This window comes from Nannospalax galili, unplaced genomic scaffold (assembly GCF_000622305.1).
Source record: "Nannospalax galili isolate Female #2095 unplaced genomic scaffold, S.galili_v1.0 scaffold222, whole genome shotgun sequence".
In the NCBI taxonomy this organism is placed as follows: Eukaryota; Metazoa; Chordata; class Mammalia; order Rodentia; family Spalacidae; genus Nannospalax; species Nannospalax galili.
Window position 1 is genome coordinate 916153 of NW_008348213.1, and position 27607 is coordinate 943759.

The 27607-nt window shown below is 38.9% G+C and overlaps 1 protein-coding gene across 1 annotated transcript in view; it reads right to left on the reverse strand.

Moving 5' to 3' along the window:
• Nucleotides 1-17253, reverse strand: part of Kctd16 (potassium channel tetramerization domain containing 16) — a 311551-nt gene extending 294298 nt beyond the window's left edge. Inside the window, exons 1-2 of the mRNA XM_008844907.3 lie at nt 16844-17253; nt 15330-16481 (exon numbers count right to left, since the gene is read on the reverse strand). Coding sequence (XP_008843129.1) covers nt 15330-16161 — 832 coding nt within the window. The 5' untranslated portion in view covers nt 16162-16481; nt 16844-17253. The remainder of the gene's footprint in view (nt 1-15329; nt 16482-16843) is intronic.
• Between the last annotated feature and the right edge of the window lie 10354 nt (nt 17254-27607).

A 27607-nucleotide genomic window follows, 5' to 3' on the forward strand; every position in this document is an offset into this window, starting at 1 on the left:
CAAGGAACCTAGGGGATAAAGGGAAAGAAGGAGCTCAAGAGAGGTAGGACCATAGGAGAAGGGTATTATTACGGGAGAAAGGGGGGAAATGGGGGGACCTTAAGAGGGGAAACCATGATGGAGGGGTAAGACCATGTGAGAGATAAACAATGCCTAGCTAGCTTTGAAAACCAGTGAGAACCATATTACTCCTACAACCTACTGACAAGTTATACATAGGAGATCAAGAAATATATGTCTAGGTAAGTTTTATCTGAGAACAACTAGTCTTTGCCTAAGATTTATCTACATGACACACAGTAATTAAAAATACCAGACTGGTGGAACTAACCTTCTTGGATGTTTAACAGACATACTTTGAGGTCTGTAATAATTTGGTCAGAGGGACATAAAGGACACTTTTTGCTCCTTGCCCTCCTAGGTCGACTAGTTCCAGGGGACTATGGGTAACTGGGGTTTGAATTCTGCTTGCACTAATTATTAGATAGCATGGCACTGCTGTGTGTTTGTGGTACAGAGACAGCGATTTTAAAAGTTCAGCTCCATCCCTTCCCTGGATCCCCCAGTCCACCTTCAACCCATTCATAATATAAACCAATGAACTTTGCTCAAACCTAAAGCCAGATAGATGCTATGTGATCTTTCCACACAGAAATCCTTCTATGCAGGAAATACCCACAAATAGTATGGGTTTGGTTTTTTTCTTTTTTTGATAAATTAAACCTCTCTGAGCCTCAGTGTCTTTGTAGAAATATTTTTAGGATCAAATGAGAAACACCGCATGAAATATAGCAAAGAGTTAAAAAAGTATGCATGATTACTGTTAGCATATCAGAATTTAAATGTATGTTATTATATACCTTTATTTCCATCTGAACTCAAGGGGCTTTCAGCAGCAAGCTAAGATAGCAAGTACTTGACTAGAAATTATCCGGTTGTTTTGAAGAAAACTTTTTTCCCTATAAAAGGAAAAAAAATTTACCAAGGCAAGTTGCAGACTATACAAATATAAAAATATAGCTATGATAAAGGAAAGCTTTTCTGCTGTTTCTGTGCAGAAATATATATCTAATTATTTTCAAATAACCCCCAAAGGGAATTGTTTGTTTCTAATTAATTCTTAATGTCAGAAAGCATCATTTAAACCAGAGATTCGGCTACAGGTTCTTAAGCACTTTGGAGGAATTATATAGTATATTGCTCTAATAGAATAATATACAAATTCAGGCTTTATTTTCAATATAAAAAACAATCTCAAATTAGTAGGTAGAAAGCTTATAAAGTCAGTCCAGGAAACCATTTTCAATGTCTCTTTGCAACAGAAATAGCTATCATTGCTGTGTTGTTATGAAAATACATATAAAGTGAATGATTAAACTTTCTTTGATAAATGCCAAGCATTGAAGCCAAGCAACTTTTTTTTACCCTTTAGCCTTCATAGGTCATGTCTAACAACCAAATATAAGTCAAATGAAAACAAAATAAAAATTAACCTAACACAATTGAAAAATGCCAATTTTTCAAATGAGTGAAATCCATTATTTGCTTAGAATATCAGTTCAGGTTTCTTCAAACCATACACTGTTATCTCCAGGTTTCCTATAGTTTCAGAAAGAACAGAAAAGGGAAGAAAGTGTGAATTGGAGTGATAACTTATACTCAATTCTCACTTCATTCAAAATAGCACCACTTAAAATGATTGTGTATGTTGGCTTCTACCCAGCACTTTATTTAAAGTTTGATGACTCATAGGAAACTGAGTCATAAAATCATGATATCCCCTTCCACCCAGGCAGGATGCTCTGATTTTATAAATCCAGCTGCTTCCCTGCCAAGCCTGACAGATACACTTCAAGTTCCCATCCAGCATTATGTTTTGAAGGCAGCTGTTTTCACTCATTTGTCTAATACCTGTGCACTATACATGCATGATCATTACATAATGGAAGAAACATGGGGTACCCAGAACATTTTGTTTTTATGTTAATCAAGCTTGTATAGTTATAGTGTTGGCATTTTGGTCCTGTCAAAACTGGGTTGCCTGTTTTTGACCACTGATATCTAAAAGAGAAGATTTTATCTCTCTTCTTGGTTGAAGCTACCCATCCTTAACACAATTTTTAGATGTTTAATCAAGCTCAGATGAAATTGTCCTTAATGGCAGACATCTAATCAAGACACACAATCACTTTAGTTATGCTGCATTATTTGCTAATTCTTCTATAAGACAATTAAAGTGGTCCATTATTCACGTCATACATTTAATGTCCCTGAGGGTTGGAGTGGTTAAATAAATTTCCAAGGTAACTTTTCCCACTCTTGTTTGCATTCTCTCTCTCTCTCTCTCTCTCTCTCTCTCTCTCTCTCTCTCCTTCAGTTCCCTTTTCCTTTTTCTTTTTTCTCATTTTCTTCTACTATACTAGTCATATTTATATCTGTGGTGTGTGTGTGTGTGTGTGTGTGTGTGTGTGTGTAATCATCAGTGGCTTTCACCATGAAAAAGGGATGTATTATAACTTTACATGGTGACCCTGGAAGGATAAAGAAAAAAATAGCTCATTGCATGTACTCTATGCACCAGATGCTGCACTATGTGGTGAGGATACAGAAAGGAGGACAAACACAACTGCTGCCTTGATGATGCTTTCAAGAGAGAATCAGACAAATAATTGCACATATCTAAGTAGTGCTGGCATAGTAATGGAAACAAGCAAAGTGTCATGCAGACAGCAACTAAGAAGATCCAGATCCTTCAACTGGGATGTAATAGAAGGTCTTTCCAAGAAAAAGCCCACTAAGGCCTGATGTTAAAAGATGGATAAGATTCAGAGCGGTGAGAATTAGAAGGGAGACTGTTTGAGAAAGAGTAAATACAAGTGCAACACCCACCTTAAAGTACAAGAGAAGCCAATTCTAAGAACTGTGGAAAGGCCAGAGTGGAGAAGCAACACCTGTAAACAAATGGATGAGGTGAACATGCCAAGGGAGTAAGGACTGTGCTTTGTGATTGATTGATATTTTTTCTTTCTTTGAGGGCATGAAGGATATAATGATTAGACCAGAGTGAGACCAGTGGATAGAAGCTGGGTTTCTCTTTGATCAAAGGGATGGTCTACTCTAAAGGATTCATACTCCATTCTCTTGAGTTTAAAAAAAAAACTAAAAATGAATCTACTATATGATTTGGTTATGCCACCCTTTGGCATAAACCCAAGAGATTCATCCTACTGTCGAGATAATTTTATATCCATTTTTGTTACTGCTCTTTTCATAGTAGCTAAGAAATGGAAACATCCTAAATGTCCCTCAACTGATGAATGGATAATGAAAATATGGTACATTTACACAATGGAGTTTTACTCAGCAATAAAGAAAGACAAACTCATGAAATTTACAGGTAAATGGATGGAACAAAAACTGTTATACTAAGTGAAGTAATATAGACTCAGAAAAACAAATCACATACAGTGTCTTCATTTGTGAGTATATATTCTAATGTAATTGCAGGAGCAAGGGAAATGGAAAGAAACCATGGAGGTGAAAGGAAAGGAGGAACCTGAGAGAGAGGAATAGTAAGAGAAAGGTGTTACCAGGAGTGAAATGGGTAAAGTGGAGGCATTTAACTGGGAGGGAAAGAAGGGTTACACAAGGAACAACGGGTTCCTTGTAAAGGGGAAGAAGGAACTCAACAGAGGTGAGACCATAAGAGACAGGCAATATCAAGAGACAAATAGGGAAAATGGGGGTACTTTAACTGGGGAGAGAGGAGGGAGGCTAGACAGGGAGAGAGAGGAGAGATAAATAAAGCTTAGATGATATGAAAAACCAGAGAGAAATGTATTAGCTCGAAAACTTACTGAAAAATACACATTCAATATCTAAACATGAGTGCATGTGTATAGCTAAAGGCTATATAACAAGAAACACAGTGCCAGATATGAGAAATATTCAAGCTGTTGGTCAGGATAGTCCAAGAGACTCCAAAAATATCACAGGCTATTGTCATAGCCCTTGTTACCTCCTATGTCTTGAAGGTAAGACCCTACTGTAGAACACAGGACATACTTTGGACACAGGAGTCTGTACAAAACATTACAGCCTATAGAGGAAATGCTTGACTCTTCATGAAAACACAGATGGTCTGGTGGCTTAAACCTCACAGCTCTGCCATGAGAGAAGCTTCCTCACCCCCTTTACATTTGATTTTTCACGCTCTTCCTGGCAGGAAGTAGTAGAACTAAGGTTTATCGTGTACATAAGTGCTCATGTATTTAATCATATTGCCACTGTTGCTTGTAGGGTGCATTCATGTCTGAAGGTAAATATTATATTAAACAGGCAGAAAATATCATTCATTTTGCATTTCACATTTTCTTTTGTTGAAATGTAGTGCTATTAATTTATTCATTTATTCAATACATGTTTATTGAGCGTACCCTGCATGTTCAGCACTATGATAAGTCACAGATAATGATTTGTGCAGCAGATTGAAAATGTGAATCAGTAATCCTTAAAAGTTAAAATAATAGTGAAAATGACACATACCATTTTGAGAACCTTTATAAAAGGAGATTAGATACAAAGATACAACTTTTAAAAGTCAATTACTAGCCACATGGAATGGCATTTGGATTCTGATTTTGCACATACACTTTTACAAGTGAGGGTTTCAAAAGAAGAGAGAGAATAAAAGTTAAAAGGGATGATATTGTTTCCTTGTATAACTAAACTCATTTCCAGAACTGTCATTGGAAAAATCCAATTAAAGGAGAAATAACAGGATTATTAACATCTTAACATTCTCCTAAACCATGCTAGTATATAACTTTCAGGACTTCTTCAGTCAGGTAGCATCTTAATATCAACAAATGCATTAAAAGATTTAAGTATTTTCTCTTTTCTGAGCACTAATATTAAAGCTAGTCTAATTTCCTAATACGCCAAATTCAGATTTAGAGCTCCCTCTCTAACCTCTTTAAGTGTACACTTTTCCCATCACACAAAATTGTGATTTCTTATTTCCTAACCTAAACTTTCCTTAAACCACAAGCTTCATGAGAATACTAACTATACAGGATTCTCTTCCTGAAAGTTTGGATACACCGTGATTATCCAAACAATACTATCAGAATACCTGAAGCAGCCCATAAGATATTCAGGAACCTCATACACCAAAGGCAAAGGACAGAGCAGGGCCCAGAATGCACTCATGTGGCCAGAATTAGTGAGCATAAATCTCCACCAGTAACTGAGGCAAGACTTAAATCTGCCTAATGAAGAAGGGCATTCTCATGAAAGGATGTCAGGATGTTTTAGAAAACAAGAGCTCACTTCACTACCTTTTTGTTTTCTTTGTATATGTAGATGATGCAGATGAAGGAAAGTTTGAAGTGCCTGCAGATTCCAATCAATGAAGTCTGTGCAGATTGTTAATCACTTCCCCAGCAGATTGTGGAGAAGTACTAGAAAATCATTAGCATGAAGAGTTCATGAATCAGAGTCTAGATGCTTTGCATACAGATTTGACATTTTCTACCCGTCTCAAGTGGACAGTCCTATAAAAAGATACTTTGTATGAGACAGAGCCCTAAAGTAGGACTCGATAAGGCCTTTTCAAACGTACACAGTAAATATTTTATAATTTTAAATACCCAAAACAGATCTAAAAACCATGAAAGCACTACAGAATATTTGTCATTACCTCTCTATGCCATATGACCATCCTTCCAGAAAAAGACAAGCAAAATTGCTCATTTTTTAATGAGCAAGCATTTTCTTGAGAAAATGGGAATTAATATCTTCTCTCATTGTGTTGTTGCAGCTTGACAAAACTGAGCTTTACAAAGGTACCTTCTGCTTAAAGAAGAAAAGATATGTCAACTAGTTGACTAGAAAGCAATTAAGTGAAAACTGAATCCTATTTTCCATTTACATTACAGTGTAAATTTGCAGGAACATGCCCACAGGAAAATGGCTTCCACTGACTTAACTGGATGTTTAATCTATGAGAAAATTACCAGTGATGCCTGGCCGGTGATGGATGCACTCTGTATTTCAGGTCAGCTCTTTTCTCTTTGGGTATTCACAACTCCTCAAACACTCCGCTATGCCTCCGCCACACTTCAGCATACATAAGCACCAATTCCATTATACTGATCACTGGAGTTTCTCTGTTGCTCCAGGGTCCTTTTACAGCAAAGTTACCACTCTCTGAGCTTAACTCTCCTTTACTTTGTTTAGTTGACTATCAATGTGGACCTGAATAGTTCACAGAGTTGTCTAAAACATAACAAGCAACAGCCTCAAAGTCATTAAATTTGCTTCCAAATTCTACACAATCATGCTGCTTCCATTTCCCTCAGTGCTTAGTTCATAATTGCTATAAACTAGGCTGGGAAATTATTGTAAGTTTCTACTTCATAACAGAGCTGATGAATAAAAATAGAAAGATATGAATTTCTGCACATAGGGCAGTTTCTGAACAGATCACATGGGAACAGACCCCCGATCAACAATCTCATTTCCTTACAATTCAGAAGCAGAGCTACACACAGTGTGGCGTAAAACGTCTTGTTTTCACTTCTGGGACAATTTAATGATCCCGCTGTCAGCGACATACACAATCACCAGCTTTTGGTGACCATGAAGAATATTCTCTAGACTAAGATTCATAAAAGGGTAGTTCTAATTCCACCGTGGAGATGGAATATATGATTTAAGCTGTGTTCTTACTTTTCAAACTCACTGAATTTTATTCAAGGTTCTGAGAAGTCAAGGGCTGAAAGGGAAATGGGAACGGAAAGGCCGTTGTTAACAATTTTCATGGTGGAATGGCCATGAAAAACAGAACTTTACTAATTTTGTGTACAGTGTGCCATTTAATTTGAAGCCTTCGTTTGAGTTTACTTTTATGGTTATTCCTATTCAATTAAAATGAGCGGCCAGAATTTCGTTTTCTCAAGTACACCTCTAGATAATTGTTGTTTGTATTAATACGCATAGATATATAAACTAGAAAAAACAACGAACCATCAGAAAGAAGCAGGAAAGTTGTTTAAATAAAGGCCTATGACTAATCCCTACAGTTATTCCCAGGGGCTAGATATTATTAGCATTCTAAGCACTGTCTGGACCCAGGCACTCTCACATGTACATTACAGTACATCAGCCATTTGAGTCTCATAACAACCCAATCAATCAAGTATCATTGCTCTCATCTCCACTTTCTAGTTGAGGAAACTGAAGCATGGAAGGAAGGCAATTTGCTAATGATCACATAACTAGTAAAGCACAAACAGGCATTCAAAGTAGCAGCATTTTTAGGACAAATGGCATACTTTGACCTGTGCATCAAGATCCAGATTTCAACCTCCATGTCAGGCTGCCTCTGGCATTAAAGAATATGATCAATAGGGCTGGAGAGATGGCTCAGCAGATGACTTCTCTCGCAGAGGACCCGGGTTCGATTCCCAGCATCCACATGGTGGCTATGAACCATCTTTAGCTCCAGTTCCAGGGGAATCCGAAACCCTCTTCTGACCTCTGCGGCATTGCATGACATGGGTGCACTCACATACATGCAGGCAACACACTCATACACATAAAATAAAAATAATAAAATATTTTCTAAAAGAATATGATCAGTGATGGGAACAGAAGAGAGTAATGGAACACTTCAGCAGAAAGAAAATGAAGAAGGCAAGTCTCATAGCACATTTTGTATTCAGTATTTCTTTTCCTATTGGGAATATTTTATCAATATCACAACACTTTCTGAATTCTGATTCCCCTCTGGGCTTTTCCTTAAACATCAGCTCCACTCTCAATTCTCTCCTGCTTGCATGAACCAACTAAAGGGAGACCACAGGAGATTTTACTGCTGGTAAGTGCTCTTCTCATTTCCCTGGGGCTGGAATCTTTGGGCAGGTGCTAAGAGTAGAACATCTTTTAGTGACAATTCTACTTTATATGGAAAAGGCTTAGCACTCAGTGAACGTCAGGAGATACCATTATTATTCCTTAAAGCATTAATTATACCATTACTGACCTCTGGTCTTTCTTTTAAGAGATTATAACAGTACTTCCAGACAGCAGCATTCATGACCATATGAGAATGTTGCAGTCAGCAATTTTCTGTTTAAAAAAATTACAGCATTCCTATATGTGTGTTTGTTCCAGGTATTAAGAGGAACACAACAGACACAATTTATGTTTTTCATAAAGCTTATACTTGGAGGGACAGGTAAATAAAGTAAGCAAAATACATTTGTATCTGTTATGGTAGAAGAAAATACGACCCTAGGCAGCAAACCTAAGGCATCCCTTATCCAGACACAGTGGGCTAGAAAAAGCTTCCCAGAAAGTGTAACCTCTAGTTGGAACCTGAACTAGTTGATCAAAGCAAGCGGAGACAAAGTTTCAAGCACAGGGAACACCATGCATAAAAATGGAGAGTCAGGTGTTTAACAGTATCCAGAAACTGAAAGATCTATTACAGTGAAGTTGAAACATAACGGTAGATCAGAACAACAGAAGCTAGAGAAGGAGCAGAGGTCCTTTCAAGAGTAAATGGTGGTGATACATAGTAAAGATATAATGTTTAACTCTAAGAGAACTTTATGGTAATGTAGAACACTAAATGGAAAGTGACATGATCAGACTTACATTTTTTAAAACCTCACCATGCTTACAGAGAGAAAATAGATCAAAAGAAGACTATCAGGTGGGGAGGACAATTTAAATTCTTGGCAGTAGTCTAAAAAGGCAATGTTACTCGCTCAGAAACTCACAATTGGCCAAACCCACAATTGGCCAATGTGCAGAAAACAAGAAGTCACAGAGTGCTTATCTCTGAATAAGACACCTATTTCAAACCTCTGCCTTCCAACGCTCTGGGGTCATTTTGGAAAAGGAGGTGGAAAGATTTTAAGAGCCAGAGGTGGTAGGTGACCACAAGGAAGCAGTCTTCCATACAGCTGGTCAGATACTCATATGCACTCTCAGCAATGGTGACAGCATGTACAAGCCCTGGGCAAGCTCAAAGTAGACAAAAATCTCAACATAGACATGGGGAAGTGTGTGAAAAATCCCAACCCAACCTAAGGAACTTTGGCAATTGGTGGCTGCTAGGAGGAAAGGAGACAGGGATGGAGGATAGGCCCACACCGAAGGACATTTGAGGACACAAATCAGAGTCTATTGTTCATAGTATGTACATAAGAGAGTACATTAAATTGGGTGGATGGGGGCAGTGGGAGGAGATGCAGATAGGGGAGGGGATATATATACCATCACACTATATTATATGAAAATTAAAAAAATCAATTTAAAAAAAGGCAATATTGGTGGCCGAGACAAGAATAGCATCTGTGGGTATGGGAAGTCAAGGATGTGTTTTTTCAAAGAAGGAGAGGCAAGAGGACTTACATAGATTAGAGAAGTTGACTGGGGAGAAGGAAGATTTGGGATGTAGTCTAGGTTTCATTGTTTCTTAAATACTGGGTGACTGGAGATGCCATTTACTAAGACAAGAAGCAACAGAGAAAAGGTGGTTGGGAAGCAGATGGTGAATTCAGTGGAGCTTCAACACAGCTGAAAAAATCCAAGAATATTCAATACAAAATTAGAATAGGCAGAAGGTGAATTCCCCTACCAAAAATGATTCCTGCTCAGAATCAGCAGGAGCCACTGCACATATTGGTAGTTCACTGTATCCCTAAAGGCCTTCTGGACCAATGAGAACTCTCATAGATACTCAATGGCTCTTGAATGAATAAAGAATCAGGCACCTGTGATGATTACTTTGTCATAAAGATCAACAAGGAAAATGGAGAGAATAGCCCCAAATTTCTATGTATTCATGATGAATATTTAAAAGCTAACAAAAAGATGCCCTTACCTTGCCTACATAACAAGGCTTTTCGATCATTGATACAAATTAAAATTTCACTTGCCATGACCAGTGAAGAAGCCTTGCCAGAAATCCTGAGGCTAAATCGGATCAACCCTGAAATCTACAACTAGCAAGTAGACAGGATCTTACCACTTTATTTCACAGCAGTGGCATGCAATATTTTTTAAATTATGAAAAAGAATAGAGAAACACAGCAACTAAACATTATGGATGTGCCACATGTGGACACTGATTCAAACAAAGTAACTTTAAGAAAATATGGGCTAAACAGAAGTTTGAACGCTAACTAAATACTTGATGGCAAAGAATTACTAATTTTACATCAATAATTGTGTTGTGTAAGTTTGAAAATGCATTCTATTATAGAAATGTTTATTAGAGTATTTGTTGATGGAATGCGAAGTTGATACCTGGGTTTGTCTTCAAAGTAATCCAGTTCAGACAGAAGAAAGTGAGCGAGAGAACAGATGTATCCAGACTACCTTGTGGTGATAAATGCAGTCATTGGAGATGGATGTCGGTTAAATTGAAGTTCGTTATACAATCTCTACATATATTCACATTTGAAAATCTTCCACAATAAAAATTTAACTGGCTACCCAGGGAATGTGGGATTTAAGGAAAGCTATAGCAAAGACTACAGAAGAAAATCAGCCCTGAGTACCAAAGCAGAAACTGAGCATGTGTCTATTAATTTCAGGAGAGCTGTTCTCAGCATAGTGGGCCTGAAGCTCTTAAGCACAGGTTTTACTGTCCATGTTTTATGTTAGGAGGTGTTTCTTGTCAGGAGAGTTTGGTACATTCTCAGTTACTTCAATTTCTAATTTCTTAGCTAAGATCTAAATCTCATTAGGCTGTCAGTAATATGTGTTCCTCTCTTCCCAAGTGTATATATTTTTTAGTTTATTACACTTGGCAGAAATCTCAGAGACTTGTCCTCTTCCTTTTGTGCTCACATACTGGCATTTTTTTCTTGTTGCTGAATTCATTCAGCAATGGCATAGACCAGGAAGAAGCTATCATAATCACCTCCCACAGGGTCTTGGACTCAGGGAACTGATCTTATTTGGTATGGAAGTAAAAACAGTATAAAATATAGGACCAACATGCTTATTTCACTGTTATATTGAGTCTAATTCTCAATGCACAGCATCATAAACCAATAAAAAAACATGTCATCATTTCTGCACTTTTACCCTTTAATGTCTGCAGTCTTGGGTCTATGTTGACTTCATCATGAAGCTTTATGCTTAAATTGCATTTTTCTTTAAATTCAAAATTAAGCAGCCTTGAGTCTTAAGAACATTTCTTTCCAAGTAAAAGGCTGCCTGATTCACAACTATTAAAAGTTCTCTCATGTTCAAATACCTTCGGCTAGAGTAACATGATGCCTGAGAGCACTCTAAGTGTGTAATGACAGAATAGAAGTTTTCTAGACAACAAGCTTTGGTTATGGCATGGGGAGCTTGACATCAGGGCTAAGTTGAGAAGACAGAAAAAAGTCAGGAAGAGGAGCTGGAGCAGGAGAGCAAGACTTCTGTACCCTACACTGCTCTATACTCTGATTTATTTGACTGTGCCAACATCATATCTCTATGTGTAACAAAAATTGAGAGGTTATTATTGGTATCTGCCCAGTAATCAAGAGAAGAAGAGCTACAGTCATCTTGGGAGAGATGAACTTCCACATGTTTTCCTATGAAAGCACACCTTTTAATTGAAGCCTTTTTGGTCAATACTGGAGAAATTATTCACAGATCATATAGACACACTTCTTCTCAGTACAAGGTCTGAGTTGAATTCTAAGTGTGAAATAATTTCAAGATCTGTTTGTCAAAGACTTTTTCTAGTCAACAGGCCTCGGACAAGAAATCCAAATAGGGACTTTTGTGGAAGTAAGCCTTAAACTTAGGGAAATAAAGGAAAGAGAAGAAAGACTAAAATGCACCCAATGTGTAGCCATTTGTGCAAATGATTATGAATTGGTACTTGCTTTTATCATCCATAGAATTCAGAGTATAAATACATTATTTAAAGGTTCTCAGAAACTAAACTCTCTACTTGTGGTGATGTTGTTAGTTTGATGAGAAGCTTTCAGACTTCAGTGTTTTCAGGCATTCTTCTGAAGTAAGTCATTTCTGGGTAGGCTTAAGGAAATGTATACCACTGTCTTCAAACAAGAACTATTCTCCCACTCTCTCTAGGCATTGGAAGATACTCTAGAAATTAGTTTCTTTCTTTCCATGAACTTTTGATTTTATTCCCAAGTGATGTGATCATTATTGTCTGAGTCAAAAATCAAGACTTGCCATTTCAAAATTACTTAATTTCCACTTTATTTGAAGGTGAATCAAAGAGCACTGTCAGATATTTATAGCTTTACCTTTTTGGTTTCTTTTTCTTTTTGGTCTTTTTGAGACAGGGTCTCCCTGTAGCCCCAGCTGTCCTGTAACTCACTATGTAGTTTACCTTTATATAAAATGCTTGAAGGACAAGGAGTAATTATTTAGCCAAATAGGGGGAAAAGGCATAGAGGTACCTTTTTATCATTTTAAATAAAAGCAAAGCATATGTCCAAAGTATCCTGTGAGTCAACTCTAGCGCATTTACTTTGGTGTATGGATGACATAAACTAAATGTACATCCCTATTCAGCGCATGCAGGTACCAGCTGACATTTTAATTGCTCATAGTTCTACATTAATAATACAACCACTCAGAATTAATTGATATTCACTATCAGTTCTAAGTTCACATGAAAATTTAAAGGAGTTAAGAAGGTAATCTATTTAATCTATAGATGGGTAGATTTGGACTTCCCAAATTCCTCTTGAAAGACTTGGATGTAAAACCGAAAAACAGTCAAACATGGAAACCAGGGGCTATCTTCTCTCCCTATGGCTGTCTATGAGCATATGCAAGGCATCAGTTTCTTGTGTTCCGATTTTAATGTGTTATGGATCCAGGCAATATGAGTTTGCCTTTTTCCTGAGGTATTAGAAGAGTTGGTTACTTGGAGTTACTTCCTTGAATCATGAGTGTGTGTGTGTGTGTGTGTGTGTGTGTGTGTGTGTGTGTAGTTACAGGCAATTGTGAGCCATCCAGTGTGGGTGCTGGGAACAAAGAGTTGGTTACTTGGAGTTACTTCCTTGAATCATGAGTGTGTGTGTGTGTGTGTGTGTGTGTGTGTGTGTGTGTGTGTCTGTCTCTGTGTGTGACTGTGTATATGTGATGTGGTATGCATTTACCATCACTAAGCTCAGGAAGAAGATAAATTCCTCTGTGAAAATCATCTTTGCATGCCGTCAACTCCCTGTTTTAGAGTACCTCCCATGGTTTTGGCCCATTAACCAGAGCACAACAGCTTGATGAATTAATGCTTATATAGGCACAGTTGGCAGCTTCTAATTAAATAATTATGGCTAAGCAGCTGCACGGAAGCTGTTATGCACCCTAGAAAGCCAGCTGTCAATTTTATTGGTCCTGAGACAGAGAAAGAGTTAACACTTAGCTCTGGATGCTGGGTACAAAGGGGAAGTATATGATTTGCAAAACATACACTGTTAGCACTAAGCTCCTGTGCACTGGTGCTAGCCTTCCCATAAAGTTATGGAGAGCAAACTTCTCAAGAGTTCAACAAAAAGGGCACAATTATATGATAAGGAAACAAGGCCTTTCGAGAGCATTCTAAAGAAGACATAGGGTCAGACAGGTGAGTCCTTGATGAACACAGAAATGATACTGAACTAGTAGGTAAATGCAGTACTTAAGTGGGCAAGTGATTAGTCTAGTCTGGTTCATTTGGAGTATGTTTTCACCTACTTGGAAGAAGCTTCTTTAGATGTATGTTTTCAAGTATTAGAAATTGGGGAATGCAGTGAATAACCCAAGCCTCCATTTGAACTATCTTTAAAATGCATTTGCACAAAAAGTTTGGAGAAGATGTGTGTTCTACAGAATCACAGATAATACCAGTTTCTTTATAGAGGTTAAAAAACTAGAACCTTATCTCTGCACTTGTGGGAACTTTGCCAGATAGAAGAAAGCAGTTTTTGGTGATTAAACTCTAGCCTAGAGGAAGTTAGAGTTAGAGATTATAAAGGCCCCAGTTGGGGGTCATTAGACCAAATAATGTGCATTATTCCATACAACAATATGCTCCTAGAACTGATTCGATTTTTCTTCATGGGCCATCTTGTCTATGCAGTCCACATGTCCTCACTTCTGAGCAGATGTGTGATAACCTAGTTCAGGACAACCCTGCTTCCCCTGGCTTTTCTGCCATCCTTTCCTGCACTATCTCCAGAATACACCCAAAGATAGGTAAAAGCTTGGTCTAAGAAGCTCAGTCTTACTTTCATTTTTAAACAAATTTAGATATTTTAATCAACAGTCCTGAATTTGCCTTAAAATATGAAGAGAGGTAATTGAATGCTAACACTGGAAACATATTCCTTGTGGAATTCACTCAACTCCCAAGCCAGTTGGGAAAATCAGCAGTTAAATCAAGCACCAAACAATATAGGCTGATTTACTGTTTTTCCTACAGAGATCAATAGCTTGCAGTTTAGAATAACACCATTTCATTAAACAAGGCAACCTGTACCATATATCTTCATTTAAGCAAATGAACTGATGAACTTTGATGAACCTCTTTTTAAAAGGCACTAGCACAATCATTTCCTTTTTGCCAACTCTGGTTTCTTTGTATGTCAGTAATCCTATCACCTCAGCTATCTGAGGTGCTTGCATGTGATTAACAATTCTCAGGGATCTAGCTCCTTTTAGATGAACCTTAAACAAAGTTCTGCTTAATTAAGCCTGTAATACAACTCTAGTCTCCGTATAAAATACTAAAGAATCAGACAACAGATCTGTAAAGCCCATGAAAGTGAATTTCATATGCAGGGGAAAAGGGGGGGCTTTTCAGCAGTCTGTACTGCCATCTAGCCAAGACCACATCACTCCATGTAACATCCATTTGTGCTCTGAAAGTCACTGATGAAAGCAAGCCTTCAGCAATCAGCTTAACAGACCCCTAGAGTTCAGTCTAAAGATTGTCAGCAGCCCTTCATCCATTCTCATTCTGCAAAACACCAAACTCTATGACCCAACAGCCAGGTTGTAATCAGCAACCTTACCTCACAATTCCCTATCTAGAAAAAAATACCATGCATGTTTGTTCTCATTCCACAATATTATTTTCACCTTACGATATTTTAAAGTCTTTGACTATCCTGTAACCTCACTAGAAAAACAGGTAAAACTTGCCTTCAGTCTCTAGTACCCTACCTATAAGTTAAGCATTGTAGAAATCCCAAAGCAGTATCCTTGGAAAATGGCAGAACATGAGATCACACACACATCTGTGAAGAGAACTGGTATACATGAAAAGAAATAGAGGCCTTCCTACTTACGGTAGAAGACGTATTCAGTGTAGCTTGACCAGATCTTGTCTTCTGTGTATTGGCTGACAAAAGATGCTGTCACCGATGAGTTACAGGCCACCATGTGGAATCCACACTCTGACAACATATCAAAAGCCCTTTCCAGATGTTTGAACTTGAGATAAAATCTGGAGGTGTATCTTTCTGGGGCCCGGTCAGGGTCTCTACTTTCATTGAGAGTTTCTCCAAAGACTTCCTTTGCCAAGGAAATCCTTCCACAAACCAAAATCCGGGGAACTCTCCGAAACTTGGCATCTGCTTGCCCCTCTCTGCCCAAGGTACAGGATCCCCTGTAGCCCACAGTAATAAAACCCCACTTGCGGTCAGCAGGGAGCAGTGAGGAGGGGGCGCAGATTCTCGGGTCGCTTCCTTGGGAGGCATCTTCAAAGTCACTGTGGCAGAATTCATCCGGGCTTTGCTTGATTTCATCGGGGGTCAGGAGTTTGACAAGATCTGGGAGCTGGAAGTACTCAGCCTCCCTTTTCAGCCTTCCTCTTTCTGGAAAATGATCAGGCAGGACCACCTGCCTGTCCCTGAGATAGTCCAGAATGTAACGGAACAAGAATCCATCTCTGTCAATGAAAAACCGTCCCTTGGAGTCCTTGGCCAGATCATTAGCCATGTCTCTCTTCGGGGAAAACATTTTCCAAAGGAGGGAATGAGGGATGCTTATTAACGTGGAATGGCGAGTAAAATAAACCTGACCCCCAACATTCAGCTCTATGACTTCGGGGAAGGAGTTGGGAACGGCAGCCCCTTGTTCTCGAGGATAATAACGACTACAGTTTCCACTCAGAGCCATTGTCCTTTTTTCTGCTGCTATTTGGACTTAAAGGTACAATCCGGTGGAGTCTTAGGCTTATCTTGGCATCGACTTATAAAGGAGGGAAAGGATGCTAACTTGTTTTAAATAAGATCTCCTCTTACCCTCTTTTGTTTTTTATTTCCCCAATAAAGCAAAATCTAAGAGAGTCCACAGGTGAAGCACTGCTGGACAAGAAGTTTAATGACGGCTGCTGGTGAGCTCTTACTTCACAGAGTATAATTATCAGCTTTTCTACATTCGATCTTCCTTAGGCCCCACAAACAAGGAGGCCAAGTTCCGGTTTCTCAGAGGTCCATCTGAGGGAAAAGAGAGAAATTATTTCCTCAAACCCAGAATGAGTCAGAAAAGGAGAGACCTCTGGAGAGAGAAGAGAATGAGAGAGAAAAGGAAGGAGAGAAAAGACAGGGAGGAAAAGAAAGATTGTTTTACATAAGCAGCCTAGAGCTACTGATTTTAACCATTCCTTAACTAAACGGGAGCTTTTCTCATGGTATTTTGTGTTCATAAGTTTATCCATCAGCATCTGTCTCCAGCAATTGGTGTTGAAAAAAATCCTATTTGTAAATCTGAATTTAAAAGGAATATGCAATTTTCATCTTCTAAAAGGAGATCCCTTTTCTTCAGTAGGACAGAAAAAGCAGAAAGTCTTGGTGCTTACCTTAGTGAGTGCTGGAGACCCAGTTCTTACGAAGAAATAACCATTTGCAGAGCAAGCAGAAACCACAGCCACACGGAGTCTGGATCTTGTCAAATCCCAAACAGGTACAGGACAGAGGCATCAACGAAAAGTGCCAGAGAGATGTGCTCTCCAAAAATAATAATTCCACACGTATGCACTTATATAGATGCGTGTTTGTATGTGCGTGTGTGCATATGTATTCACTCTCAATCTCAAGTTAAAACAAGTCACACAAAAAAGTTAAATCGTGATAAGGAGGCTGAGTTGAAGAAGTAAAGAGAAAAATACTCAACCAAAGCTTCTGCAGGAAAAAAAATAAAACAACAAAATAATAGAAATCCAAACCGTTAGAAGGAATCCTGAACACCTAGGAGAGTTACCAGAGGTACCGGGACTTAGAAGGCTTTCAGAAAGCCCAGAGGCAGAAAGACAGACAGATGCGCCTGGCTGGGGTCCCGGTAGCCACCCCACCTGCCAGCAAGGGCAAAGGGACTCCCATGTTCCCCCGCCAGGTGGGAGCGGGAGGGAGCCCTGGCCGCAGCCAAGATGCCTGTGGGGGCTTAGGGTCTGTTCGCGGGCGCGGAGCTGGGTGGTTCCACAGTTCCCAGCGCAGTTCGGATGCTGTTGTTTCAGCAGTGCAGGCAAGAAACCATCCAGGGAAATGACTATTACATCATCTTAAAGGAATATGGCTTGGAGAAAGCGGAGGCAGCTCGGAGTCACGTCCTCGGCAGTGACAGGTTGCCAGCACTGACGGCGGCAATGCTGCGCTCTCGGTGGGCACACAACTGCCAGGCGCTGGCTCCAGCGCGGGGCGGGGACGCCGCAGCGCAGGACCGCGCTTCCCTGGGTCCTGGCCCTAGTCTAGTTGGGAGTTTGCACTGGCCTTTTCTTTGCTCTTTGCACCTCTACCCGCAACTCACCTCCAACGATAACCCTCCATCCCAGCAGTGAAATAAACATAAGTGATTTTCATTTTAAAAAACCTTCAAATAAGCCCTTCTATATGCACTGAATTTCCACTGAAGGGCCCATTTCTCCCTCTAAACCAGTTCCCCTCGACCCTACCAATGTTCAAGTTGCAAATGTTTGAAAAATCCCTTTGATTAAAGCTATATTCACTCTAACACCCTTTTTTCCATCATCCCTTCAGCCACCACAATTCCCAAACCATCCCCCTCACACACACAGAATTGATGATGCGCTCTCAAAATGATTAATGAAGAATCCATAGGATATTCATAGTTGATATCTTGAGCTATCTTGATATCACTATCTTGACTTACCTGTAAGAATCTGCTACCTGCAACCTTTTCTGGGTCTGCTTCCTTACTGAGCATCCCTTTGGATGTGCTGGCCCCTCCCAACCCATCCCAAGAGTACTCTGGTGGAAGACACGCCTGCTAAGAGACATTTTACTCCTGTCCCAGAGGGTTCTCTTAAGTGCATCATTAGAGTTTCAGGAAGGCATTTCCAGGGCAACCTAATCCACTAACAGAGTGCTTCCAGTTGAGCCTGCCAGTCAATAATGGCCCAGCCAACTACTTACAGTAAGTCTGCCATTTCCCCTTAAAACTCCAGGGTCCTAGGGCTCATATTCCTGATAAGCATTGTACTACTCCATCAGTGAACAATATCAGTGAGGCACAACCATCCCAAACTACTTCTAATTTAAAAATTATAAACCAAAAATGGAGGGGGACATATAAATTAGACACATGCTATTAGATATGTATTTATTACCAACTTTTGCCCCAGGAATTAGCTTGAGGATTTCTCAACAGTATGGTAAACTAATTTTTTTTAATAATCCTTTCTTCCAATGACAATTGGTTTGCTGAACACAAAGTATTAGCTAACTGTCCAACACCTGATTATATCAGACTTTGTTTCTTTAACTAATGCATTAACCTGCTTTGGCCTCTGTCTCCAGGATTTCAATGCTGGACCAATTAAGGAAATGTTCATTATGTGATGCGCTTATATCGCCATCTAGTGCCATAAACTATCACTACAGATATGTGTCTGAAAACCACAAATTTCCAATTTTCTTTACATTTTTAAAGTAAATTGATTTGACTTTGTAGTCATTATTCACCACGACAACAAAATAAACATTTCATTGCCACCAAGTAAGGAAAAGAATTGTAGCTGAGTCTATGTTGACATAAGTACTGGTTTAGATCAATAAGAAAGCAAGTGAATGTTTGGTTAAGACAGGGCCTAAACTGATTTCCAATTTGCTATGTATCCAAGGCTGACTTTGGCCTCTTCTCTACCTGCCTCTTCTTTCTAGGCACACACAGTAGTAGAAACCCTCACACATGCTTAGCAAGAACCTTACCACTGAGCTAGATCCTCATCCTGAGCCTTTGACTTCATTTTTAGAGTGAATCAGGACACTATAATAGCCGATGCAGAATTCAGGTATTAAAATTATCTGTTCATTATATATTCTGGACAGGGATGACAATGAGAGCTGATAAGAAAATAAGAATTTCAATATTGTTACCCATTTTAACAACCAAGTCAATTTAAAGAGTTTCTGATGTTAAATGGCAAAGCTAAAAGATTTTATAATTTCAAAGAAAAAAATACTTCCTATTCAAAAATGAGAGTTCTGCTCATTGGTTTCTGTTTCACAGGTTAAGCTATTTCCAGAAAAGTCACTTGTTTTTAAGTTAAGACTATTATTAATTGTATACATGGGTGGTTTGCAGTGCTGTATATCAATATATGCATGTTTGGCATCTTGCTCCAACCTAGCTTCCCAATCCCCCTCTCTTTGCTTCCCCCTCCTACTCCCTTCTCCCCAGTCTGCCTACCCTCCCCAGTATTCCTTCTACCTTCAAGTTATCTTTTTCTAAATTTGTTTTTATCTAGATTCCACATGACAGAACACATGTCCTACTTGCCTTTTTGAGTCTGACTTATTTTGCTTAACGTGATGACTTTTAGATCCATACATTTTCTTGCAAATGACTTATTCTCTGTGGCTAAGTAAGACTCCATTGTGTGTGTGTGTGTGTGTGTGTGTGTGTGTGTGTGTGTGTTTCCTTATCCTTTCATTGGTTGATAGGCACCTATGCTGATTCCATAACCTGGCTATTGAGAACAGTGCAACAATAATAATGAATGTGTAGGTATCTCTATTACATGCTGACTTAGATTCCATCCGGTATATACCCAACAATGGTAGTTCTATTTTTGGTTTTGTAAGGAACCTCCACGTGTTTTTTTTTATTTTATTATTTTTATTTTACATGTATAAGTGTGATGCCTGCATGTAGGTAGGTGCCTGCAGAGGTCAGAAGAAGGCATCAGATCCCCTGGAACTGGAGTTAGACAGTTGTTAGCCACCATGTGGGGTGCTAGGAATCAAATCTGGGTCCTCTGCAAGGGCAGTCAATGCTCTTGATCGCTGAGCCACCTCTCCAGCCCCTCCATGCATTTTCTAGAGTGAATAAACTGATTTACATGCCCACCAACAGTATATGTGTTCCTTTTCCCTGATACAAGCATTTATTTTTCATTCACTTCTTTGTTGATAACAGCCATTCTGAGTAGAATAGGATGGATTCTCAATGTAGTTTTGATTTGTATGTGCGACTGCTAATGCTGATGAACTTTTTCAATGTATTTGGCAGCCAGTTGTGCTTCCTTTAAGAAGTTTCCGTTCAGATTATTGGTTCTTTTATTGATTGAATTACTTGTTCTTTTGTTGTTGTTTTCTATAATCCTCATATTAGTCATCTGTCAGATACTGGCTAGCAGAGATTTGTCTTTTATGCAAGAATAAGGAATTCTTAACATTTCTTTTTAGCATTCACTGTCATTCATTTTCTTTTTTGTAAAACATTTTATTGAGGTTTGTGCATTTCATATAATAGATCTTAGCCCAATTTAGACCCCCTTCCCCATCCACAACCCCCAGAGACCCCCCCAATGGATTTCATGTATTTTGTCACATATGCTAAGTCTTATAGGATCAAACATGTGTACCCAGATATCCTTCAGTGCAAGTTCATCAATTGGAGTGTAGTCAGCATGAACATTTTTTTTTTTAGATAGGGTCTTCCTGTAGCCCTAGCTGGCCTGAAATTCACTACACAGACAAGGCTGACCTCAATCTCAGAGAGATCCACCTGCCTCTGCATCTTGAGTTGCTGGGATTAAAGGGGTGCACCACCACACCAGGCTACAGTTTTTATTTTCGGAAAAAAGGGGACTGATGTCTAGAAAATTAACACAAGTTTAAAAGGTCACACTTGATATCAGGACAGAGCCTCCGAGGAAGGGCTGATTAAAAAGAGGAATGGGGAGACAGTGATTCACATATCCCAACATCCTGCAACATTTACTATAACAATCCTTTGAATGAGACTACACATGTACCATTGAGACATTCTCTGAGGATTGAAAAACAAAACATTCACCAAACAACCTGTCCACACCACCTGAAACACAGCCTCAATTTCTTTGTTCTTATTTTGTTTGTATTTATGTTTTTGAGACAGAGTCTCCCTATAGCCCCAGATGACCTGGAAATTGCTATATAAACCAGACTGGCCAGAATCTCACAGAAATCTGCCGGCCTCTGTCTCCCCAGTGCTAAAATTAAAGGTGCGTGCCACCATGTCTGGTTACAGTGTTAATTTTCAATAAACACCATGAATATTCTATTTCTATGCTATTGTGTTGTTTAGATTCACTTATTGTAGTAAGGGTTATTTTACTGTACTACAAGTATAGCAAAACATACTACGGTGAAATAACAGCTGTTTTGTTAGCTCTCTTTGGCAATATCTACATTCCAGAACCTCAAGAAATCAGGATGGCCTAGGCTGAAGAAATCAGGATGGCCTCTGCTGTCTTATGAGTGTCAGGGGTTTGGTTTGGAACTGGCCTGAAGCATATTGGTGTTGGGGTGAGTAGACCTTAAGCTCCCTGGTGTTTGCTACCTCTTGTTCCTTTAGTCTTAGGGACACAAACAAATGAGAAGTGATATTTGGGAGATAAAAGGCCTGAAGGAGCACAGTAATATACCATATAGATTTAAGTAGTGCTAGAGTAAGCAGGTGTCTCAGAGAGGCTGTCGGTAAGGCTGACTGCTTGGTGCCTCAACAAGCGGCAAGCAGCCAAGCCTAGGCTGTGTGTTCCTGTCCTTCATGTCAGCAGATAACACCGCTGCTGTTATTATTCTCTTCTGGCAGCTCTCCACCCAAACATTGTGGGATGGTACATGGTACCCAGAGGCTGAACAACAAATAGCAACAGATTTCTCTTGGGGGGAAGAGCAAGGAAGAAATTTTCAACCCATTCTGTGTTACATTCAAACATACAGCACATCAAAACATACATTAGGGTTAACTGAAGAAATATGTCTTGGTCTCTGTTTCCCACTCCCTATGTGTATACAGACCCACAGTTGGATTGTTGAAAAGTGTATTCTCAAAAGGACAGTTTTGATCAACTTCCACATCAAGCACACTTTTAAGTTTCCTCTCCCATCAAATAGAGATAGCTTTTATATTGTCTTTGCTCTCAGGAAGGGAACTGACTTCATAAACGCACACAGGCCAAGCTGCTGTGTACTTGCTGTATTATGCACCCCCAAGCACTCTGGAATTATCACCATCATTGTAATGACTACTGTTTATGGAAACTGACCACCTAGTACTCACCATGGTCATTAGCCCTCCTTTTGCCCAGCCTGACTGGTGGAGTGACTTAGAACAGGGTACTCAGTGTCTCCCAGCTAGAGTAAAATGGCAATAATAAAAAAAACCTGTCCCCATTGTGCTGTGCAGACACAATATTACAATGCACATAGGTCCTCAGCCACATTCACTAGTTCTTAGCAAATTCCAATAACCATCATCAGTATTCGTAACTGGCAAAAGTAGGTATATTCATTGTCAGACTCCAATAGAGACACAAAGAAATGACAAAAGTAGTTCAAGATTGAAATTCAATTCCACTTCCAAAATCATAGCTCTCATTAATATGAAATGTCAGGTAAAATCCATTGTCATTTAATAGGTTTGTGCTATTAGATTATTAGAATTATTAGATTATTAGAATTTAGATTTTGGTGAGAAAGGCAAGGTAACACAATAGGAAATTTAAAATAATAAGTATCTCAATACTCAAAAAATGAAAATGCCACTACCTTCTGCCAGGAAAGGTAATATTCCACATGTGTATACTAAATGCCCATTTACATGCTACAAGTCACAGAATCTTGAAACCTGCCATCTTCTTCCCTGAATGTGCCTTCCAGTCCTACAGGGTTCACTTTGGACTCCAAAGAAGCACTTAACCTTGTATGGCTTCTGCTTTCTTCTTCATTGTATCTGCTTAAAAGGATCCTATGACTGATGACAAAATAAAGATAAAACACCACTCCTAAGTCTTCAAAGTCATCTCAGGAAGTAACTTGCTATTTAAGAAACAAAGGATGAAGGTAGCAAACAGTAGTATTTCTTGTTAGTGTAAAGCCTTACGAGAGTTTGGACGAGCCTTAAACAATCTGAAAAGTTGGAGGAGCAAACGCTTTGAGGGCACCCACTCTGGCCTCCAATCCAGCTAACAGTTTGAAGTAACAGCGACAGTTCAAAGGAAGCAATTCTCTCGCAGTCTTCTTCAAATACTCTCGACCTCCACTTCCATAAAACACAAATGAAAGCAGAGACTTTATCACCATGGTGCCTTTGACGGGAAGTCTACAGGATAAAGATCTTCCAATTCAGCTATCATTTTGAAACATACTCTCTTTCAAAAGCATGCTTTTGTGAAAAATGTAAGTAGTGTTGTTAGGATATGAAAGCAACATAACCGACTATAGTAGGGTCTAAAGTTTTAGGTGTTTGCATACATGTGTTTGTAGGCAAATACACATTTTTGATAGCAGGATGTAAAGTCATTTTATGTTTTTATTGAAAACAAGGAAACTTTTCTGGAAAAAAAATTGTCAAAGTTGGTATACACTTTGCAGTGAGGTTGAACAAATCCAAGTTCCATGAACATGTTTTAAAACTAATCTTATTAGTATGACACAATCATTAGAAAAGTTGACTTTTTATTCTTCCTCCTCATCTTCTTCAAGTTTTTCCAATCCTCTACCACTTCCTCCATTTTCTCATCTTCCTCCTCCTCCTCCCCTTCTGTGCTTGGAATCAGATACAGGGCCTTGCACCACCAGGCAAACACTCTACCAGTGAGGCAAATCCCCAGTCCCTAGTTTTTTTCTTCCTTTTTTTCTTTCTTTGAGGTCTCATTATGCAGCCCAGAGTGACTTTGAACTTGTAATTTTCTTGTCTAAGCCTGTGAGTGAATGAGATGACAAGCATGTTCTATGATGCCCAGCTCAACTTTGTTTCCTCAAAAGGATTGGATAATGGTAAAAAGAAAATATAACTGTCTAACAACTATTTCCAGTAGATACACATACATGCACCATTTTAAGATAGTGAGTGACAGAGGAATCTAACCCTGTTCACTCCACAGTCTTATCCCTACAGTTTGTTTAACCATGCAGCATTCACTCACTATGTGATGCTTATTGCATGTTATATCACGCATGTTGCCATATTCCTTATTTTGATTCCTACTTATTGTATAATATATCTCTTTATCAAGAAACAGTATAATTTGTAGGTCATTAATGACCACTCATTCATCTTCTTCCTAAGAAACCTGTTTTTCAAATGATTTCATTATTGTCATTCCAAAATCTTCTAAGGATGCCAGAATAGCCTTAGATGTGAGATTTAAATGTTTTAATCTGAAAATACTTTATAATAATATCTCTCAGTAGTATCATACATGTATAAATGGAATTTGTTAAACCTTCTAAAGCAACTTATAAGAAACATAAGAGATAAAACCTAGTTGTAAAGGGGAGCTTATTTTAGAATCAGGCAGAACAGAGTTTGAAAAAGGTACCTACCAGGAATACAATCAGGAGCAAGTCACTTTGCCTCTCTCAGGAGGTTCTCCTTGTGTATATATTAAGAATAAATATATCCACTCTGCAGGAGTGGCGTAAGGTTGGAGATAATGTTCTGAAACTTCTTGGCACCTAGCAAATGTTCAATAAGTAATGAGCAACATTATCATTTTTATGCTTGGCTCTATCACCTCCTCTCTCCATTTCCTTCTATTTCTATGCATACATACCCCATGGATCTCTGTAAAGGAGTGGAAGGAGGGGTACCAGGCTTTTCATGCAGTCCTGCGTGATATTATTGGTCCCTTTTCTAGGGGTTTCTCTCTATCAGGAAGGGAGGAGAACAAAGAGGGATACAAGGAACTCTAGTCACATCGCCCTGGGAAATTGATGATGCATTTACTAAAAAATTTGTGCCCCTGCTTTAGAAAGTAGCTACACCTTTCAAATGATGAACGTAAAAAAGTGAATGAAAATCTAACTCATTCTAAATACCTCACATCTCTGTTACAGTGATTCAGTCACGTTGCTGTAGTGATTGCTTGTAGAAGGTATTTTTCACAGCTAAACCTATACTAATTGACTGAAAGAAATTATACCTGTGGCATCCACAAAAGGAGAAAAAAAAGGAGTAAATAAGGGCAAAGATCAAATGGAAAGAGTTAGCGCAAGGCATAGAACTGGGTTGTTTATCAAAGCACTTGAGAATTAAATCTGCAGCTGCAAATGTTCTCTGAACACGTTTGCCTTGCCTCCGTTATTTGTAAGAAATCCATAGGATGGCAACAATTTTTCACTCATTTTAGCGGAGAGAATGCATCCCCCAGAATGCAGTAAAATATATAGCATTCAGGAGATGCTTAATTAATGTTCCTTGAATTCAACTGTAGGAGCTTATAATCATCTTCAAGAAATGATATGTTTAGAAAGCTGACAGGGTCATGTCAAGACAAAATGTTGATTGGAAATATAAGGTAGTTGATTCTGTACACTGGCATAGATTGTTTAATTTTATTTGCTCCCAGAGAGATAAAGTGGCTGCAAAAAATCAGCTTGTTTTAGGGACCAGCAAGATGGCTCAGCAGGAACAGGCACTTGTCAGCAAGTCTCAGTTCAGTCCCTAGAATCCACATGATGGAAGGTAAGAACTGACTCCAGCAAATTGTCCTCTGACCTACACATATGGTACACACACGTACACACACAAACACACACACACACACAAAATCAACGTTTAGAAAACAGCCTCTTTTAGCCTATAATTGCAAAGAGATTATTCATACTTCTTATAGGAAAAAAAACTGGAATGAAATAGAAAGTAGTAAAAGAAATAACTGTAACAGATCATAGATGTTTGAAATAAGAAAATTTCACAAACAAGTTTCTTTAAACTATGCCTGTGGTCAAATAAGTTAATAAAAATAATAAAACAGACCCCTCCAGGGAGGCAGCAGGAACTTTGCCATCTTGGGCAGTCCAGCTGGCGGCTGGGATCTGCAAAGCTCAGCCAAAATGTAGGGAAAAAAAGCCCAGGGATGCATGCCTTTGTAAGTAAACCCCTCCAGGACATCATAAACTCTGTAAGGAAACCCAAATACATTGTGTCAGTTTTGTAGGTCTTCATAAAAGGACAGCATGGAGAGAAAAGGCCTCAGCTGCACCTCACAGAGGGTCTGGGAGCAGAGATGGTGGGCACTGTTGGCCTCCCAGAAGTAAATTTGACTTTACAACCTGTAACAGTCCTCAAGTGTTTATATTCTTAGAAAAAAATCCTCTAAGAGCTCAGGTATCCAACAGCAGAGCACACAAAGCCTGTCTTGCTCCAAAGCATTCCTTAACTTCACCAGTCTTAATCAGGTATATTGATCCTTTTGTTAAATTTCCTCAACATGTTTCCAGTGTTTGAGTTGGGCACCATGAAGAGATTATCCATTTATAGCACTGATCACTATTGAATCTCCAGTTCAAGTTCAGTGACAATCACAGAGAACAAATCCTGTAATTAATTATTTGTCAAAAGACTGTTAAAGAAGGCAATAAATGAATGGACTGCCAATCAGAACAATGGTACCTAGAAATTTCAGCTGGATGCAACAAAGATTTGTTCTTATATAGAATACTGAATTTTCTACATTCCTAAATTATTAATACCCCATGAGAAAACAATTCAAGGGTCACCAGAATGAATAAATAGCAAATATAGCACGAGAGATCTGTCCATTCAAGAATACAGAGAGATGGATATAGACCTGGACGTGGTGGTGTGTGCTTTTAATCCCTGAACTCTAGAGGCAGAGGCAGGAAGATCTATGTGAGATGAGGCCAGCCTGGTCTACATAAAGAGTTCTAGGCCAACTGGGACTACAGGGAGACCCTGTCTCAAAAAGACAAAAAAAAGATGGTTATAAGGATGTACATGTTTCTATTCTAAAACTGAGGTGTTTATAGCAAAATTTGGAGGGTTAAAAAACTCCCTCAAAGAGTGTAAACTCCTGCAACACCTATGGAAAACAGTGTGGAGAACTCTTAGAAGACTAAAAATGAACCGACCATATGACCAGGTTATACCACTCCTTGGCATATACCCAAAGGACTCATCTTATTGCAAAGATACTTGTACAACCATGTTTGTTGCTGCTCTTTTCACAATAGCTAAGAGATGGAAGCAACCTAAGTGCCCCTCAAATGATGAGTGGTTAATGGAAATGTGGTATATTTAGTCAATGCAGTTCTACTCAGCAGTAAAGAAAGAAAATGAAATTTTCAGGTAAATGGATGGACCTAGGAACTCT